Consider the following 19,880-nt stretch of genomic DNA (forward strand, 5'->3'; position numbering starts at 1 on the left):
GAGACCTAGAAGTAAAATGCAAAATAATAGCAATAACTAAGATAAAGCGTAATACTTCATAGGGACAAGTTAGAGTAAGAAGGAAACTGTTGGGGCCTTTGGCAAGTATACAGAAAATACAATATACTTAAGCTCTCTCTGCTAACAAAGAATAATTTCTAAAAAAAAAAAAATCGTGGATCATCTCTAGATGTGCTTCATATTCAGACATTCCTCTTTTCCAGGACTGACAAACCTACTACATGACAAAAGGCATTTTTGCTCTTTAAACTTAATGAAATACAAGCCAAGCAAATAATTGAGGCATTGGCATGCCAACATCTTCACTGTATAATATACAAATATACAGCAGTAATTCTTTATAATGTAATATTTTCTTTATATATTCAGCTCTTTCAAATATCAATTAAAATGGCATTTTTGATGTGGTATTTTGCTATCATTGTGATATTATGAAAGAATTAAAATGTAATAGATTTATACTTTATACTTTAATAGATGTATACATTTATATGGTTTACATTATTATAATTATAATAATAATAATGATTATTATTATTATTTACCTATTTATTTGTACATTTTTTCATTTATATTTAAAACAATTGTTGGAGTGTTAATTTGTTCTGTGATTTCAAGCTGTGTGTGTGTGTGTGTGTGTGTGTGTGTGTGTGTGTGCACGCGCTTGTGTGTGTGTATGTGCGTGTGAGACCATTCACGTCTTTGTGAGCATGTAAAAGTGTGTGAAATCTGTCCTGACACATGTTCGTCTATGGCAGTTTGTGAGGATAAAAATGCCCCTCAAACATGCTGAGCTGTGCACACACACACACACACACATACGCACACACACACACACACACACACACAGAGAGAGCTTTTTGACAAAGCTCAGTCACATATATTCATAGATCTTTTAAAATCATTAACAATTATTCATTACTACCTGCTAATACATATTCTTCATTAATGAAGTGTAGAATGTGTCACTGACTGTATGGTGTATATTTGCATGAACTTTAACTTAGGTATGTGGCCTAAGTTCAGGACTGAGAAGGCTTCGACTGAATTGGATTTTCTGGCTGATTCTGGCCTGCCCTCTAGCGTTCCACTGATATGTTGAAGCGAAACAAGGCAAGCTCAAGACAAACAGTAAATCAGAAACAAATGAAATAACCATACATGAAAACAAATATCTATATAATTTATAAATCATGTTTAGTCCTAATCTGCTTGCATTGATGGTCATAATGAAATAGAATAATGGAGAAAACACAGCTTCATTTTACTTACAACAGATAAATAAATATAAAGATGAATTTGCACAAATGTGCTTAATATTTAATGCAAGTCTTGTTAAGCATGCAATGAATACTGAACAACCCTGACATACTGCACTCTTTTGCTGAGCAAGAATAAAAGAATGCATATAAAGAGTTATAGAGCTATGAAAGTAATGAAACTGTCTGCAATACATGACAGAAAATAACTGAAAAGTAACCTAAATAACTGAAAATAAAAAAATGGACAATGTCACTTAAGCAGTGCTGTCTGAAAATGAAATAGGGATAAGAAATGTAATAGGTTTTTCCATTAAAATGGACTTTCATTTAACCACAGATTTAGCCTTGTCTACAGAAATGCATAGAATTGCTTCTTTTTTTCTGATGGAGATGGGAAGATTGAACTAGAGAGAGATAGAGATAGAGAGTGAGTGAGAGAGAGAGAGAGATGGTGAAAGAAAGAGATGGAGAAAGTGAGAAGCAGTGAATGCCCAGTGAGAGGTCAGCCCAGTATTGAATTTTTTGAATATTTCTCTAAATACCTCCTGGCGCTGTAAATATTTTTGACTACAGCCTAGCACTTTAGGGATGGCCAACTCTCCCAGCACAGCGCTGCTGTTCCGCTAGCCTGTCCAGAAAGACGAGAAAGAAGGAGCAGAAAAAAAGAAACAGTGCTTTGGGTTATTCATCGATTGACTATTCAAATCCCAACATATGCTGCTCCACTTCCACTCCTGAGTGCTCAGAGAAATGAACCATTTCCTCTCTCTCTTCCATCTGCCTTCCTCTGCTACACACACACACACACACACACACACACACACACACACACACACACACACATGTAAATGGACCTTAAGCACACATGGGGTATGAGTGGGCTGCTTGTTTAAACCCTTAATGTGTCTAAACCAATGGGCGTAATTAATTACAGATTAATATATTCCATTGTTTTGTTTGAATATATGTGAAATTCATCTACATTTACAAACGATAACATTTCTTGTATATAGTATTTGCATCACCAGGCTTTAGAAAATTCTAATACAAATATCCTCAACTCACCTTCATCTGTAATTTTAATTGTATAAATTAATTATTTCTTCATCAACTGAGCAAGTCATCATTAATTTTCCCTTTCACATATCCCTAACTTGTCTGCATAATTAATAATCACATGATGGAATTGCTTATGAATGTTCACACTAAATGCTGTGCGTTCCTATTATAACTACTATATGGGATTTTACAAGATAATAATTAACCATGAAAGGATAAAGTCGCAAATATTTTCTTAATTTCTATATTCACAGCTGATTTTGCATGAAGGCCAGGCAAAGGGAAAGAAAAAAAAGAAAAAAAAAGTCTTTTCATGGTTTTTGCACAGTATGCCGCTGTCACAAACCTTCTGCTTGTTTTACTTTCACGTCTTGTTTTTTTTTTCTCTCTCTTTCTCTATTCTCTATCTGAATATTTCTCAGCCTCTTCACCCTTGCTTCCACTGACACTCTTCTCTTTCTCATCCTATTGTTTGATCACCTGGAACAGCAATCTATCTCTTCTCCAAGCTGTCTCCTCTTCATGTCCTCAATGTCCAAACCACCTCTTATAATCTCACTATGAGTGCTCTTCTACTCAGGTCTCTTGCCCACTCACCTACCCGCTCACCCGTCAGCATGTCAGACCACCCATCAGCCAGGCGGTTTTCTGAGGATAGATAGTGAATTTGGGGGAAAGAAAACTGAGCAGCAGTGTCAGGGTTTCTGCCACGTGTGGAGCGAGAGGATGGTATAGACTTACCTTATATTTCATGGCCAGTCTTAAAAATTAGACTAGTTCTCCACTCAGATGTTGAGTTGATTTACCAAATTTTATCTGAATCAGACAGGCATGAAAGTGTATCATGGGTTGCATCATACCAGCTCCTCAGAAACTCACATGTAAAGAGTACTGCAGTTTGTGCCTGTTCATTGTAGTGTGACTAAAAGACAGTGACAGCTTTCCCATGGCCTGTGATTCAGAACTGGTTGTTCATGGATTTATTACATTACTGGAAGACATAGAGGACATTTAGCTAATTATACTTGCAACATAAATATTATTTTTAGAAAGTTATTTCCAAATATTTCTTAGTCAGTCTAGACTGAGTTTCCTGAAAGCAATAGCAGCACAATTTTTTATTATTTTTTTTTTTTTTGCAATCAAATATTTCCTTCTAGAAAATTCATCCACTTGCACAAACATAAGAATGCAAAAGATTTCAAATTATCCTGCATGTAGAAGTGGTTGAAGATCCTGTACAAATGTCTCCAACCTTGTAATATTTTTCAGAATGAGACTCATTTTAAGGATGCCAATAATTTTGAAACCAGTTTTTTGTAGAAGAATTTCCACTGTTTAAAAACAACTTTTTTAAGTAAAATGTTTCAATAAAACTTCACAATGCCCCTGTATGTTTGAGTTTAAAATATCAACCTATTGCATGTATTATTCTTTTTATTTATTAGCTTTTGCTCACTTTCATGAAGGTGCTGATAATTCTGAACTCATGAATATGAATACGAATATGACTATGAGCATGAATATGAATATGAACTAGTTTCACCTCCTACAGCTTCAAAAGCAGATTGCTTGCACTGTTGATGAACCACTTTTGTCAGAAATGTCCTGTTTCTCTGGACACTTTATCCCCTAGGCTTAATTTTTACTATATCCACTATTATTACTGAAGTGTACTGCAGTTACTTCCAGGATTGTTCTATACTGTATATATACTGTATATTACCTCTGATTACAGCAGAACTGAGAGATTTTCAATTGTCCTATTAACAGATTATGCATGAGAGACTAAAAGTCTCTCCTCTCAGTTTATTGATGGATTACTGATCCACAGTTTGGGTGTATACTACCATCTACAGATGTCCTAAGTGATTCCCACTCATATATGCTGTAACAGCGGAGTGTCAGTCAGTCAGTCCTTTCACAAGAGCTGACTTGTTATTTGTATATTGATGTGAACTGCACTGTAGAATTTCAAAAAAAAAAAAAAAAATACAAAGTTCCTCATTTTTATTTCCTGAGCTGCCTTACTGCTCCAGGGTTTGGGGTTTGATTCTAAATTTGGATCTGTGCAGAGTTCTTCTTGCGTCTACATGGGTTTTCTCTGGGTACTTCAGTTCCCCCATGCCAGTAAGCATGGACTGACTACTCTATATTGGCCCTAGGTGTGAGCAGAAGTGTGTGTGTGTGTGTGTGTGTGTGATGCCTTGCAGTGGATTGGTGTCCCATCTAGGGTCAACTCTGACCAGGATAAAGCTGTATCTGAAAATGAATAAACAGCATCATTTGGCCATGCAAAAAAAAAAAAATTTTTAAATTCTGTCCATTGGCATCTATCCCAAATGGACAGTTTCTCTATTCTATGATACTCAGTAGAGTCTTACACTTACAAAGAAACGTAAAACACTGAGGAGCTCGGTGTGAACATATAATCAATCATGGTTTTAAAAAAAAACACAATTTGTTACATTTCAAAATACATTACACTTTTTATAGTACAGAGACTATTTGTGCTAAGGCTATGCTATAAAGCTCACATTACTATAAAGCTCACACACACTCTCTTCTGTGTACCAGGTGTAAAATAGGAATGGAGAACCTGATTTTGATTTTCTTCTGAATGGACAGAGACAGCACACCAGATCCCCTGATATTCTGAACAGGAGATCACACTTTCTATGTGGAAATGCACTTTCTTGATTTTTCAAGATTAAAATGGCAGAAACAGGAAACCAAATCATTTGAGACATTTTAGGATTAGAGATTTTGCCAGTGTACGCCATACACTGAAGCAATTAAGGTACATGCTAGCTGATAAATTGGAGGTTTTCGGTATAATATGGCAATGAATACTAAATACTTTTGGGACATGAAGGAATTGATGATCTTCTCACTGTGCTTTCCTTTATGGTGGTCTTCTCTTAACTAATATACACAAATGTAATTGTAAGTGTTGTATTCAACTGTACATGCCTAATTCCTAATACTTTTATATATGTTTTGGGAATATGTGCAAAAATGTACACCCCCCACCCCCACTTTATATTTGACCTTTTTTTTCTTTTATTTCACTGTGATTGTGTCTGACTCTTAAGTGTTATTTCCCCCTTCTTTTATTTGGCCTCATAATTTCAAGGTCAAAAATTTTCTTTGTCCTCATATTGTGATAAAAGCGAACGGATGACAACATAAATGTCATTACAAGCATTTAAGTGCGTTGAAAAAGGATACAAAAGACTGGATTAAAAAAAGACACTTTACACACTAGTGTATATCTGCTTTCTAATACATTTTCTGATCTTAATTATACTGAAGTATTTTATATCAGATATTAGTCTGTATTTTATGAGACATGAATATGTTGATGATATGAGTGATGATAATACTGATGATGACTAGACTTATTATTATTATGATAACATCTGTAATGATTATTAGAATTAATACATACTCATATAGTTTGAATTCCATGCACTACAAGAGAGTAAATCATGTGTGTAATCAGGGATTGCAATAAACTTTAAATTTGAACAAAAAAACAAATTAGTCAGTCATACGCATTTGCTGAAGACATTTAGGCGAATTTGTTATTGTCTTCTCTATATACTGTATATATATATTTCATACAAATCAGTGTTTGTGTTGCAAGTGAAAATGCATTAAAAGATTTCTCATTCTTTTCTAATTTGATACTATTTTATTAAAAATTATATTATCAGCAAACTCTTGAGTGAAAAGTAGAATCTTAGAAATACTTACAGGAATTTCAGAATTTCCTAGTTTTTGGTAACCTGAGCTGGCATAGACTCCGCAAATTTGTGTAAACTATCTATGTTAGATCAAATCCACTGGAGTGTCGTCTGAACATGCAGTTAACTGGAAGGGATAAGACTCCAGGAAAATCTGGCCCTTTGTACAAAGGAGTTAACATGGTCAGAATCATAAACTTGCTTAAATTTAAATAGTGTTCTGAAATAATGCAGAATCATGAATATTGAATATTCAAGGTATTGAACATTTAGGGGTCACTGGAGGACTAGTGGTTAGGCCCAGGTTCGATTCCCGGCCAGGGAACCAACCCCGTGTCCAGCAGTGAGCTCTCAGTGCTGGTCCCAAGCCCCATAAAACTGGGGAGGGTTGCATCAGGAAGGGTATCCAGCAATAAAAACTGTGCCAAATCAAATATGCAGACCAGCAATCCACTGTGGCAACCCCTAATGGGAGCAGCCAAAAGAGGAAGAACAACAAAGTACTGAACATTTACTTTCTTTGTTTAAAATTTTTAAATTCTAAAAAATTCTGTTTATTTTCTGTTTTAAATGAAAATTCTGGATTTTTAGTGTGGTCTCAGACTTTTGAACCCTGCTGTATATCAGAATAATAGAAATGTATCACGTAAATTTCTGAAAAAAAAAAAAATACTTGTGCATCTAGGCTAATATCAGTAGTTATTCAACACCTTCACAAGACACTTGTGACTTTTATTCTAACGTACTGATACATAAAGTTGTTGCCATTTCTATGTCCAGTTCAGTTATAATTGGGCAGTTCTCTGTTAAAATAACATCACCAAGTGAACAAGACTGAGTCTGCTCTATTTAAAAATAGAGCTTTGGAAAGAATACCATAAGTTTTTTTTCATTGCCTTTTGAGACTTAATGACTCTCTTGTGACTCCATGGAGAATTACTCTCAGTAATTGATTATTAAAACCAGAATCTGCAAAGCACATCCATTATTTGATGAGTGAATATGTTACTCTTGCAAATAACAAAGCAACACACTTGCCATCCAAAGACCTCTGAAATGGGGGAAGAAAAACTGGGGTTATCCTACAGCTGAGAGAACCCACGCTAAAACACTGCAATTAACTTAAATGTAATCTATCAGTGAGAGAAAGTACAGCATTAAAACAGAAAGTTTGAAGGGAGAAAAAAAATAAAATTGTGTAAATATTCAAGTGATATAAGACATATTGAGTAAGGACTTTATTTTGTTCATTTTTGAAAGAGCAGGTAGATGGTGGTATCTTTTTTTTTATTTACACAGCAGCCTATTTAATCAATCTATAAGTAGCATATTTTGCTTAGATATTGTAATTTTGTCCATTTCAATCCATTTCCAGGGGGCTAAAATTGATCTTAATTATGGGTATTCAGCATAAGTGGTTTATTCACATTAACTGGAAGAAACAATAACTTATTATTCAAGTCATATAGTCAAATTGCTGCCTCTGCATGACACACATCTGTTGTTCTTTGAAGCATGTTATATGTCATTTAAGCATTTTCAGTTTCATACATTAATTAATGATTAGAACACTGCTGTTCCTTTTTACATGGCTCCAAGGAATTCTGATGTCATTTATGAATTATGTAATGTATTGTTGTGACATTTTTGTTGTTGTTGCATGATTTCTGTGCATGCCTGTGCCCTAGACAAATATAACACAAAGGCAGTGTACCATACTTGTACATGAATATTAGACTTGCTGCATATTAGAATTGATGACATATCCATCATATCTTGAAGACTGAGCTGACTTTGTTGATTTGATTTAAAGTGTTTAAAACTGACAGCTGGTTTTCAGTTACAAAACACCATTTGGGATTGTCTGTGTATATCAATACTGTCAAGAATATCCATATCCTTCTATCTTTATTTCTTATCATCCTGAATATTTCTGTGTGTGTGTGTGTGTGTGTGTGCATGCATTTACTATGATTCTTACCTAAACTGATGGTAGTTCATTCTCTACCTTGAGGGCTTAGCTGACATTAGCTGTGGCATTAACAGTAGGAAGGAAAGTCATATAAGACTGTGGGCTCCAGGCTTGTCCAGTCAAGGGGTCATTTACCAGCCTAAGTCAAGTTTTATTGTCATCCGTATGCACATATACAGTGGGACAAGAACATCATACCCCAGCATTATGGTACAACATGATATAGACTATTGCATAAAGTACAAATAATGCAACATGTAACTGTTAAGAGCAAGAGTGAGTTTGATTTCTCAATCCAGGACTCAGCTGTTCCTGGCCTCCCCTTGGCCAAGATATACAGAGCTTCTGACTTCTCCTGACCACTAGTGAGAGCACTGCATCCAGAAAGGCCTCAGAGCGGCATAGCTCACTTTGGGCTGTAACTAACGTGGTGAATTCATTAAGGAGCATCTATTCCAGAGCTGCAGCTTTTTCGCTTTCTGACAGCTGCTGTCTGTGGAAGGCCCTGGAGCTAGACATGGATCAATGAGAGAAACACATCCAAGAGAGCGTTTAACAGCAGCACACCATGTAGGAAAGAAGGGGGGTGTATTTAAGATATCAGTCTATTCATGAGAGAGAGAAAGAGAGAGAGAGGGAGAGAGAGAGGAGAGGTGATATATTCGTATTCTCAGTAGGTAATAGGTACAGGTGTTGGAGCATGTGGATGAAACACAATATGTCATATGAACTTGGTGTGAACTTCCCCATGTCTGAGTGCATATCTCTCAGTAGTGATAGGGTTCGAGTTCTACCTGCATACCTCCTTCAAAACCACTGTCTCTATGCTACAGTAAAAAAAGTTAAATTAACAAAGAAATTAAATCAGTAAAACCTGTAAGCTAGTTTTTGGTACTATGATAATGTAACAGCTGATTACTATTTCTATTTTGTCTATAGAAGGGTGCTTTATAGATATATACAATATAGATAACATTTTCTGTTATATAGATCTGAAATCTACAGGTTTTCCTGATCTGAAATATTTTTCTCTTTCCTTACCTCTTACATTTAAAACCTTACATGCTGGAAAAGCAACATTACTGCCAAATTTTTAAGAATTATAAGTTTACAATGGGAAATAAGTTATCACTTTGATTATCAGAATCATCTACATCAGTCTCTGTCTAATCACCTGGGGTAAAAATCACTTGCGGTATATAAACAAGAGCCTCATAGTTGCCTCTTCACTCGTCTCGTCAATAACCACTGATTAGTTCAGTCAGTTCTGCTCTGTTGTTTCTTGTTATTAATGTCTTATTTATTAGTGTTTGTTAACCTGGCTCTTTACCCAACATGATCTTTGCAGGCAGACAGACAAGGCAAGTTTAGAAAATAATATATTTTATTAAAATATAATTACGTTTTCTTAAAGTAAAGATGCCAAAGTATATTACTGGCAGGAACATTCAATCTTGACAAAACACCCTTTTTAGTCATTTTTGGTTGTTTTCCAGAATTCAGCCAGAGTGACATCCAATGGGTTTTTGCAGATCGCAGATTGGTTTTTGCACTTATAACGATTAATATTTATATTAAGCGGCACAGATAATTGGATCAGACAAATGGATCAGACAACAATGTCTATAGATCATTCAGCACCCTATGACCTGATTCCCAACAACATGTCAAGAATGTATGGTTGATTTTCATAATAAAATATTTATAGAATTTTAATAGAAAATGTGTACTCATATAATTAAATATAAATTTAATTATATATATTATTCATCATGTTATTTAATTATGATAACATATTTTATTATAATATAAATATATTGTATTACATTATATTATTTAATATATATAAATATAAATATGTTTATATATCAAGTATAATTAAATATATGATAAAGGATGTTAAAGGATGTTGTTGAATCAGCTGTTAAATTGCTTAATGAAACTCTGTAGATGGTCCGTTGACTGTTCGTAGAGTGCCTAAAGCAAATCATCCAATCTTACAGATAATTATATAAATAAAATAGTCATATATAATTATCTGTAAGACAGATAAAGTCTTACAGATAATTATATAAAAAGATATTTAAGATAATTATATCTGAAATGATTCTTTTTAATGCTCATGCCTTCTTCTAACCCAAGCTGTCTTCAATCAATAATCTGCTGGCAATCTGAATGGATTCAATTTAAACTGCAGACTCAGCAAGTAATCTACTGCCATCTGGTGGAAATTTCAAATATCTAACTCAACAAACAAACGAATGAATACATAAATGCATGCATGCTACCATATGGTTTACACTATTAATTACAGTGGCTTAACATAAGGTTATACAAGTATGCTAAGCCTATTACTAATTTTGTACTGAGTGCTGGCCTCAAACTGAACAGAAAATTGTGCAGCTGATAAACTGTGTGAGAGATGTGTGCAGAATTGCAGTGACATTTAATGACACTTTTCATTTCTGTAGTAAAACAGAACATCAAAACATCATTTTAAAGCAAGATCCATTTAGGATTCTGATCCGTGGAATAAGGTCAGGAAATGCCACATATTCTTCCTGTACCAGAGTCGAGAAATATATTCTTAAGACGAATAACATAGCTTTTAGAAGTAAATGGAACTGTAGTGCTAAGTGAAATACGTTCATTCTTCACCTAAAAGATGAGTCTGGTGACAATAAATGGTTTTTGAGCCTTGACTTAGAAAGTGGTTACAACCAAGAGAATGGCTGAAGGTGATTGTACAAAGAGTGCATTCTGTCCAGTGAATAGGATGCTTGAGTTCATCAGAATGCTTTTTGAATTACATAAAGCCGCAGGACATATCTGAAACTCATAGAGATTTTTTTTGATAACAAAAACTTTCTACTTTTGAATGATATGGCAACTTTTATCCTTTGAATAGCTTTACTGGTCTTGGGTAGAATGGAAAAAATTTGCAAGGATACACACAGAAAGAGATGAGTCTGTGTGCAATGACCACAGGACACAGTGAATGTCCTTTAATAGAGTCTCCATTAAACCTCTTGCTTTTGAGCTAGATTTAGGACCACCTTGTCAAATTCAACGAGATGAAAGGTAGTACATGAAGATTAAGATCATTAATTCTACTCTTAATCACAACTGGTTATAGATTCTCTGACCCTTGTGCATCCTGTGAACTGAAAGCTTTGCTGAAAACATTGCTCAAGACCAGATCTGTCAATCTGCAGTATAGGGTGTAATGCAATACCCGTATCCATATGTCTATCTGTTCAGTGCATCAAATATTCATATCTGTATCTGTATTCGGACTTAAACCCAAAGTGGTGTAGCATAAACGGAAAAGTTTTTTTGTTTTTCTTTTAATAAATTAAATATGAATCCTACCAATATGCCCCTGGAACATTGGAAACAATGGGGGAAATAACAGAGGAAAAAATGACAGCACTGTTAGCATGGTCTGTGAATTTTGGCTCTGATATTTCCTCAACCTCATTTAAATCACTCGAGTTCACAAATGGTCTCTGTTTTTTAATCCTGGTTGCATAGTTATTATTATTATTATTCTTATTGTTTATTATTTTTGATTATACCTGCCTATGGCATTTTCTTAAGAATTTAGTTGGTTCTGTTTCCTGAAATATAAACACATGAGTAGCCTAATTTTAACCACTGTGACCCTTACCAGGAAGTTACCAAGGATGAATTCAGTGACTCGAGTTCATGTTAATGAATGTGCTCTTTCTCTGTCTTGCATGAAAGTAAAAACCCGCTGAATCCTAGCCCGATGCACAATTCTAGTCTCAACCACATTTCTGGCATGTTTTCAAAACAACAACAAAAAAAGAATATGGGACTTTCTACTGATATTCAGTTACATGCCAGTTTTTCAGCTATCAATTGTAAGAAAATAAAATAATAAAAAAGTCCACTGGACCTGGACTGGAAATCATTTGGTTTCATCAGTTACACCAGTCATATGTTATGTTATGGGCATATTTTCTTTCTCTCTCTCTCTCTCTCTCTCTCTCTCTCTCTCTCTCTCACCCACACACACAAATTGTAAACTTATTTTGAAGAATTAGAAAGACCCTAAAGATTGTTTTTTTGGTTATGAAGGTTAGAAAACTCAGTGTTTTCAAGGTTGAATTGCTCAGCTTAAGTGTATTGAAAGCCAGGATACAGTGTGGATACAAAAATGTGACCACCAGCATGACCTGCTAAACACACACATGATGAGCATACCAGCTGGGTTATATGTATAGAGATGACCAGAGAGTAAACATATTTCATTAATGCTGTTCATAACTACTTCTGCATACAAACATATATAGCATCCTATAGTAAAGTGTGGATGTTTGTTGTGTGTCCTAATTGAGTTCACTTTTTGCCTAGTAATTCATCGATGGATATTGCACTGATTACTGAGCTCAATATAGTGATAGGTTTCAATACATACTAGTGTTCGCTTGTTGCGAGACAGATTGCAATTCACCACTGAACTGAATTTTAGTTTATTTGTTGTTACCATTGGCTCTTATTTTTGTACCATACTGCTTGTTAATTAATTATTCAGGAAGCCATGAATATTTTATGTCTGTTGGTCCTAATAACTCTCTATTGGTAGAGTCTCTCTGCAGGTTCCTTCCAGGTGCCATCACATCATGTGTCTCACTCACTGTGTGTATGTGTGTGTGTGTGTGTGTGTGTGTGTGTGCACTAAGTGAATCATCAATAAATGAGCATGCAGTTTTAATTGCCTTGAATGAGCAGTGTTTGAAACCATGCTGAATATCCGAAAGCCTCAACACGCAAAGTAAAATTTAAAATTAAAAAAGTAAAAAAAAAAAAAAAAAAGTTAAAAAAAAATTAAATTAAAGGATTAAATATTATAATGCCCAATTATTGCCCATAAATTGAAAATGGGTTATGACAAGAGTAGTGGCTGGATGCTAGATTTGATCTGAGAAAGACATAATCAAGAATCATGTAGATTTTAATTATGGCTCTGGCAAATTTAAATTTCATGTAGATTGCCCAATTAGTGCCTAACCGCATAGCATAAACAATGAAGTCTACTGAAACAATGTCAGTTCCTCATCATCTAACAACTGCATGTCAGAGACATATTGAATGCTCTGATGTTCATCAACATCAGAAGAAATTCATAACTACATAAAACCATCATAATTATACAGTACATACATATTGCATACTGCTTAATTTCTCTTAAATCTTTAATTTAGCAAACTGGCCCACAAACAAATAAAAGGATGGATTAACCAAATAGATGAGGATGATGAGGCTGAGCAGATGTCCTCTTAAATCTATAAAAATACATTAACATAGTAGGTGTACTGTAAAACTTTCCGCCACACTCTGTGTTACAAATCAGTGTTAATAATGACAGTGTAGAGGCAGGTGAACAAAGCCAGTTTTATAGGAGACATATATAAACAGTGTCAATTCACATACACTACACTGTCCGGGCCTGTATCAAAAGAGCAGAGCATTTCTCAGCAGAAGCATGGGAATAAATCTACTCCTTGCCAAAAGGATTTAAAAGTCACAGTCATCCCTCAGCATTGGAAATGAAAAGTTACCAGTGTTTCGACTACAGTGCAAATACCATGGCGAATCAAGACCTTTCTAAATGCATTTTCTTTTATCCATGAATATAAAACAATTTATCATTCGGGGTCGGTGCATTTTGCATACTAAAGTTTACAAAACATGACTCAAGTCGTACACACAGACAGAAAAGTTGTTTGCTTTTCTACAAAAAAAAAAAAAAAAGAATTGCAACCTAAGATTATAAGCATGGTTTTCATTCATAAGAAAGAAATCAAGACCTAACAAGACCTGGCTTTTAACTCAAATGCATTAATTTTTTTAACAGTATTAAAACTTTTTATCAAGTGTTCTTTATTTAAGTTTTTTTTTTTAACAGTACAACATGTTAGTCATGTGTGATTTGCAATCACTAATAGCTTTTGTTTACTTAAGTGAAGGTTTGAGGGTGAAATCTCACAACCTGAAGAAACAGCACATCGCCAGACAATGATTGTAGTGGTCATCTTCAATGTTCTGTAAAACAGAAACTTACCACTTCAGGTGTTAAACACTGTGAACCTGAATCTTAACAAGTATCCATAAAATATGCATTTTAATATAAAATTTGATTTGTTCAATTATCAATAACAAGCAACGTCACACATTCTGTCCGAGTTTAAATGTTCAGCATGTAAACCACATATAGTGTGATCCAGCACTATCCATCACTCTAGGGTGCTGTGTGTGTTTATGGTGAGTGTTACTGTATGTGTCTGTGTATGTACATTCCATGTTCTGGTAGAGCAAAGACCAAAAGGAAGTGTGTATGTCTGCTTGGAGTGTGTGAAGCAGCATCGACAGCTGCCTTTTCATGCTAACACAACCCATTGCATTTGGACAGAATGTGGCCTACAGCATGCACAGAGCAAAGTCTCACCTCTCAAACAAACTACACATATCACATTTTTATAAAATACCTGAATTATTTTGTCACATGAGTTAAAGAAGGAGACATTTTAACATTTTACCCAAAAGCTCAAAGGAGGGTGTCCAGATCCCCCGAAGGCCCTCTTCCTGCTGGCAAAACCAACAGTTTCAGCTTATTGTGCACATGTGATTATGGCTGTACCATGTCTGTCTATTCTGTTCACATGATATGGACACACAGGTTGTCAGCCCTCAGAGCGGAGCTCCGACTGACAGTTTGCTACTTTAGCTTCTCCTATCACCTCAGAATTCGAAAGCTTCAAATACGACTCATTCAAGCTGCAATGTCTACTCTTTTGTACAGTACATCAACCAAAACTTTCATCATAAAGAGCTTTCAAGCCTGCCTTATTATAAAACACAGTCTCAGAGTGGACTCTCATACACTCATCAGCACTTAACAAGTCCTTTCTCAAGTTTGTTTGATCCTGCAGCACCCCAGAGCTTATGATCATAATTTCACATAGGAGTGAACATTGAAATTAGACAGGAAGAGTCTGTTCGAGTTTCCTGTCCAAGGCACGAGCTGCGCTGGCAATTTGTCCAGAGTCACCCTGTGAATGTGTGTGGTCGTGTGATGGAGCGCGAAGGGGTCGGAGGTGAACCTCAGGGTTGGTAGAGGGACAGGAGACCAGGTTTACGAGTCTGGGCTTGGAGCAGGGTGATTTTGGGTTTGGAGTAGAAGGTTTGAGGGAATCCATAAAACAATTTGACAGGTCAAAGGGTGATTGGACAGGGGTTTCGGGGTGGATTCACAGGGTGGTTCGGGCACAGTGGTGTTTGAGCTTGCAGGGTAACACTCCACGGTTTAGCTGGTAAAACTCCACCAGCTGTAGCAGATCACTGAAGCGTGTGTTTCCGTCATCCAGGCTGTAGAAGAGCTCGCCATCATCCTCAACCTTACACACACATCCATAAATACACATATTTCATTGATCTGATAGTAAAGTACAATGGACAGTAATAAGTAAGCTGCAGTACAAATTAAATTTATTTCTAGTGCCTACATTACAAATGACCAAATCTGATTTTTCAGACTGTAGCTGCATTCACTTATGTACCTACATTAGCTGTTATAGTGTGTAAATGCTAAGTTGTGTGCGGCAGACTACAGTTACGCAGTTAGATTTTGCTGTGTATTATGTTTTACAAAAGGACAGTCACAGTGTTCAGTCATAGTTCTGAATGTATTCAGCAGAGACAACAGTAATAAGAACTGAAGTGCAATGTTTGTTTATACTGTTAACCTAAGATGATATTCTCCCAGATGACTGCATTGTGTGGCCTGCCTTAAGGCTTGATCTCAATTTACACAAAGAAAAAATCTTTCTTGTCAAGAAAAAATCTGATTTGAGCTGCTTGTCTGAACATATCCAAAGTTAAAACAGAACTTACAGGGACTATCTGAAAGTGTCTGATTCTCTGTGCATGACACAGGGACAGGACGAAGGTCTTGGGGTTGCTTTGGCTGTCCCTTAAGAGGAAAACTCTGAATAGAAACAAAATAGAAAATGATACCATTGTATTTAAAATTATGTAAAGAAGATATATAGAAGATACAGAGAATATACAGATATGGAAAAAAGATGAATAGAACAAGAAGTACCCATCAATGAGGCCATGCTGGGTGATCAGTTTGTGAGCCTCGTCCCGAGACAGTTTGCTGTGGAACCACGGCTGAGCCATGTGGATTGCTAAAGAGCAGGAAAACATGTTCAGTGAAGACCATAAAAGGTAAAAACGAAGAGTGAGAATGGGAGACTGACCTATGTTGGATAGGGAGCTTTGGGAGGGGGAGCAGCTTCCATGGCTGAGTCGATGACAGCTCTTTCTCTGAAAGAGAAAGTTATTTATCATCCAAACACACAAACAACTCCTATTACTACCATCACGGCAACTATCATTACTTACAGTCCTTTATGTACACGGATCCTACTGTGGGTCCCGATGACCCAAAGATAGTAGCCAAAACCTTATTAACCCTTTAAGTCCTATGTCAGGTATGTTAGTTGCAGACAGACTATATCATCACAGAACCTGCCAGACTGAGCTCTTCGTGTCAGTCAGCAGACACTTCGATTCACAGTGCAAGACCTGATAAAATATGCCTGCATTTTCACACTTCTAAATAAAACACTCTGACTGGTTGTGGCACAACCTGTCAGAGACAAATAAATAATATCTTTAGACATCTCAAATAAATAACATCTTTAGACATCGCCAACATAAACAGTGAATGAAAACTAATCAATATCCAAGCTCAATCAGCATTATGTATCACTACGAATTTACATAGCAGTCTGAGGGCATGACATCTCCAGGTTCACGGGAAACAAACAGCATCTCTATTCAAAAAAACTGAGACGCAGCACTGCTAAGGACACTGGAGTTTTCATTCTGCCAGCAGGGGGGCTGGAAAATATAGGTTAAGCTTGAATCAAGTTCATGAAAAAAAGCATGATTTTGAGTGGAAAGGGTTCAGTTGTAATGGTTGACTAGCTGTAGATCACCTAATGCAATGCTGCTATGTTAAGAGGCAGATCTGTGCCTCACCCTCCATGATAGACCTTCCTCCACAGCCACTGACAGAGCCTCTGATGGATTATCAATCACACGGCTCCTCTGCCCTGAGAAATCCATGGCCACGAGAGAGTTCTCTGAAATGCTTCTCTGAAAAAAAAAAAACATACACACACACGACACACATGAAGAACTTAGGACTCAGAATTACTATTCTCTCAGATCATTGCACACACACACACACAAACACACAAAAAAAAAGACTTCAACGCTGTTTTGTCTTTGTGGAGTCATGCTGCCATCCAGTGTTCTAATAATGCAATTTATGTTCAGACCCCCAATATTAGTAGGCTTTTAGACTGGGTTATTTGTGTGGATTAGTGGGTTTATATAGATTGATGCTTGGGTACATAACTCTTAATAGCCACTTCTAAGCTGTGACGCTCATTAGCTCCCCCCATCAATCCCCCCATAATCACTAAGAAATGGGAAATTAGAGTTTTTGTCAAGCTTTCTGAGCATGCGGTGAGGAACCATCATGAATTTTTGCACCTTTAGAGTTCTGAGTCACAAAATCCTAGAGGAGTAATTTTAAAAAAGTGGTTAACAAAGTCATTGTCGTAACAATCACCAGTGATGGCGGTAAACTTATTTATCGCCATTTTTTTTTCAAACAAGCATGGAATAGTGAAGCAAATGTGTGCAGGGAATCTGTTACTCACAAATGGAGTTAATTAAAGTAAAAAAGAGATGGCCTAAAGTAAAAAAAAAATGGTATTGTTTATTTTATTAGTATTTTGAAAATTTGTGTTTAAATAATAAGTAAAACAAGTTAGGGTGGCACAGCGGGTAGCATTGATCTCACAGTTCCATGGTCCCTGGTTTAATCCTGAGCTCATGTTACTGTCTATGAGTTTCGCATGTTCTCCCTGTCTTCATGTGGGTCTCCTCCTGGTTCTCTGGTTTCCTCCCATTGTCCAAAAACATGCAGTTAGGTGACGTATTTACACTTATATGGGCTATGACCCTAGGTGTGAATGTGGATGAGCTGCCGATTCCACCACAACCCTGACCAGGATAAAGTGGTTACAGAAGATGAATAAATAGAACAAGTTAAATTTGTGAGGGTTTGATAGCAATTTGTTACTATCATTGTTACTGTTATTGTCATTATTATTAATTATTTAAAAAAATTAAAGTTATAAAAAAGTAAAAAAAAAAAAAAAATCATGGCCTTCGCCCCATTGAAATCTGTGTCCAGTTTAACCACTTACTTTACTTTCCACATGGTTAACCAAATAAGAGGATTCTCCTCACAGGCCTAATTTCTAGGAGTATATACATCCCTTCCTGTGTAAGACCCTGTTGCCTAGCTGGAGATGGTGAAGCAAGAAGGCGTGAGTCTGTTTTCCGAACAGCTCATTGAATTCTAGTGTTGATTTCCAGTCAGTCGTGTCTAGGATTGCTATAATCACTATGTGCCATGGGCCTCACATTTAACAGTAACAGGATCTTAAAGGTTCAGAGAACACTTCTATGAACAGGGGGTATCGAGAAGCCTTATGACTCTCATAAGACATGCTGTACTTCACCCCCACATTATATACTGATGGGTTGTTTCTCATTTATTCACAATACTGTGGCTACAAACTTGACTCCAATCTCTGACTCTAGACTTCTGGCCACAAATGCTTTCACACTCCTGCACTTCTGAGGTGTGTGTGTGTGTGTGTGTGTGTGTCCGTCCAGGTTAGGACCCACTTGCTGCATTCCACCAACAACAAGCGAGAGGCGATGAGTTGTAAAGTCAGTGAGCAGCTGATGCTGAGATATATTTAGAGTCATTCTGGCTCCTCAATCATGTCCAACACACTAAAAATAGCTCAGGGAGCTTTACTCACACACAATACTCTTATTTAGAGGCAACATTAATAAATTGTTCTCAGAAATGAGCATGAAACTGCAGCCCCCTATTTATGGCAACTCTAGTGGCCAGAAGGTCTATAAAACAGCCCAGCTGGAGCTACACAGAGCTGCATCATGCTGAATTTAAGGGGAATATTCTGACCTCTGAGAGAGAGTATTCGTTTTATTTCTGTATGCTGAAAATTAATCTGTACCACTGAATTCTTGACGGTTCAAAAGGTGTTGATTAAATTTCTATAACAGCAGCTCTGACAAATCACAGCTTTATAATACTGTGTTCATTCTAATATGATATTTCTATAGTAACACTTAATTCACATGGACTTAATTCACGTGGACAAGGCTGCAGTTTTGTGCAGTTTAATTTGATACATTTACTGGCTGTCCTGTTTGGTCCCTTTGGCCTTCCACTTTCCTTGTATGAGTTTTGGTTCTCTTTGTCATGGCAGTTCATTAGTCATACCTGTTGCTCGTTATCCTTGTCTGTTTAAACACTCTGTCTTACCCCTTTGTACTTGCATTTTATGTGCAAGCTGTATGTCACTAGTGCTGGCAGGTGTGAAGCGGTGGTATTTTATGACAGTTCCAAATGGTCATTCATAAGTGGTTAACATAGAACACATACAACACAGCTGTATTTTCCCACGTCTGTTAAAAAAAAAATACTAGCCAGCTAGCTACAGTCTGAGCATAGGGATTATTGACGTGATGGCCAATGAAGTACTGGGGGTTTACTGCAAGAGGAGGAAAAAAGGGGTAGATCTGGTTTAATTAATATTTTTTTTTCCCTATTACAAGCTGTCAAAAAGTTATTTTATTTCCTGTCGATTAACAATTTTAATATAG

The 19,880-nt window shown here is 36.2% G+C and overlaps 1 protein-coding gene across 5 annotated transcripts in view; it reads right to left on the bottom strand.

Moving 5' to 3' along the window:
• Positions 1-13,470: 13,470 nt before the first annotated feature.
• The window catches only part of grb14 (growth factor receptor-bound protein 14), a 51,659-nt gene continuing 45,249 nt past the window's right edge, over positions 13,471-19,880 (bottom strand). For all 5 annotated transcript variants that reach the window (XM_053234458.1, XM_053234459.1, XM_026912818.3 and 2 more), the window contains 5 exons: positions 17,142-17,258; positions 16,355-16,421; positions 16,195-16,282; positions 15,984-16,077; positions 13,471-15,487 (listed from right to left, as the gene is read on the bottom strand). In XM_053234458.1, coding sequence (XP_053090433.1) covers positions 15,341-15,487; positions 15,984-16,077; positions 16,195-16,282; positions 16,355-16,421; positions 17,142-17,258 — 513 coding nt within the window. In that variant the 3' untranslated portion in view covers positions 13,471-15,340. The remainder of the gene's footprint in view (positions 15,488-15,983; positions 16,078-16,194; positions 16,283-16,354; positions 16,422-17,141; positions 17,259-19,880) is intronic.

This window comes from Pangasianodon hypophthalmus, chromosome 5, assembly GCF_027358585.1.
Source record: "Pangasianodon hypophthalmus isolate fPanHyp1 chromosome 5, fPanHyp1.pri, whole genome shotgun sequence".
NCBI classification, from domain to species: Eukaryota; Metazoa; Chordata; class Actinopteri; order Siluriformes; family Pangasiidae; genus Pangasianodon; species Pangasianodon hypophthalmus.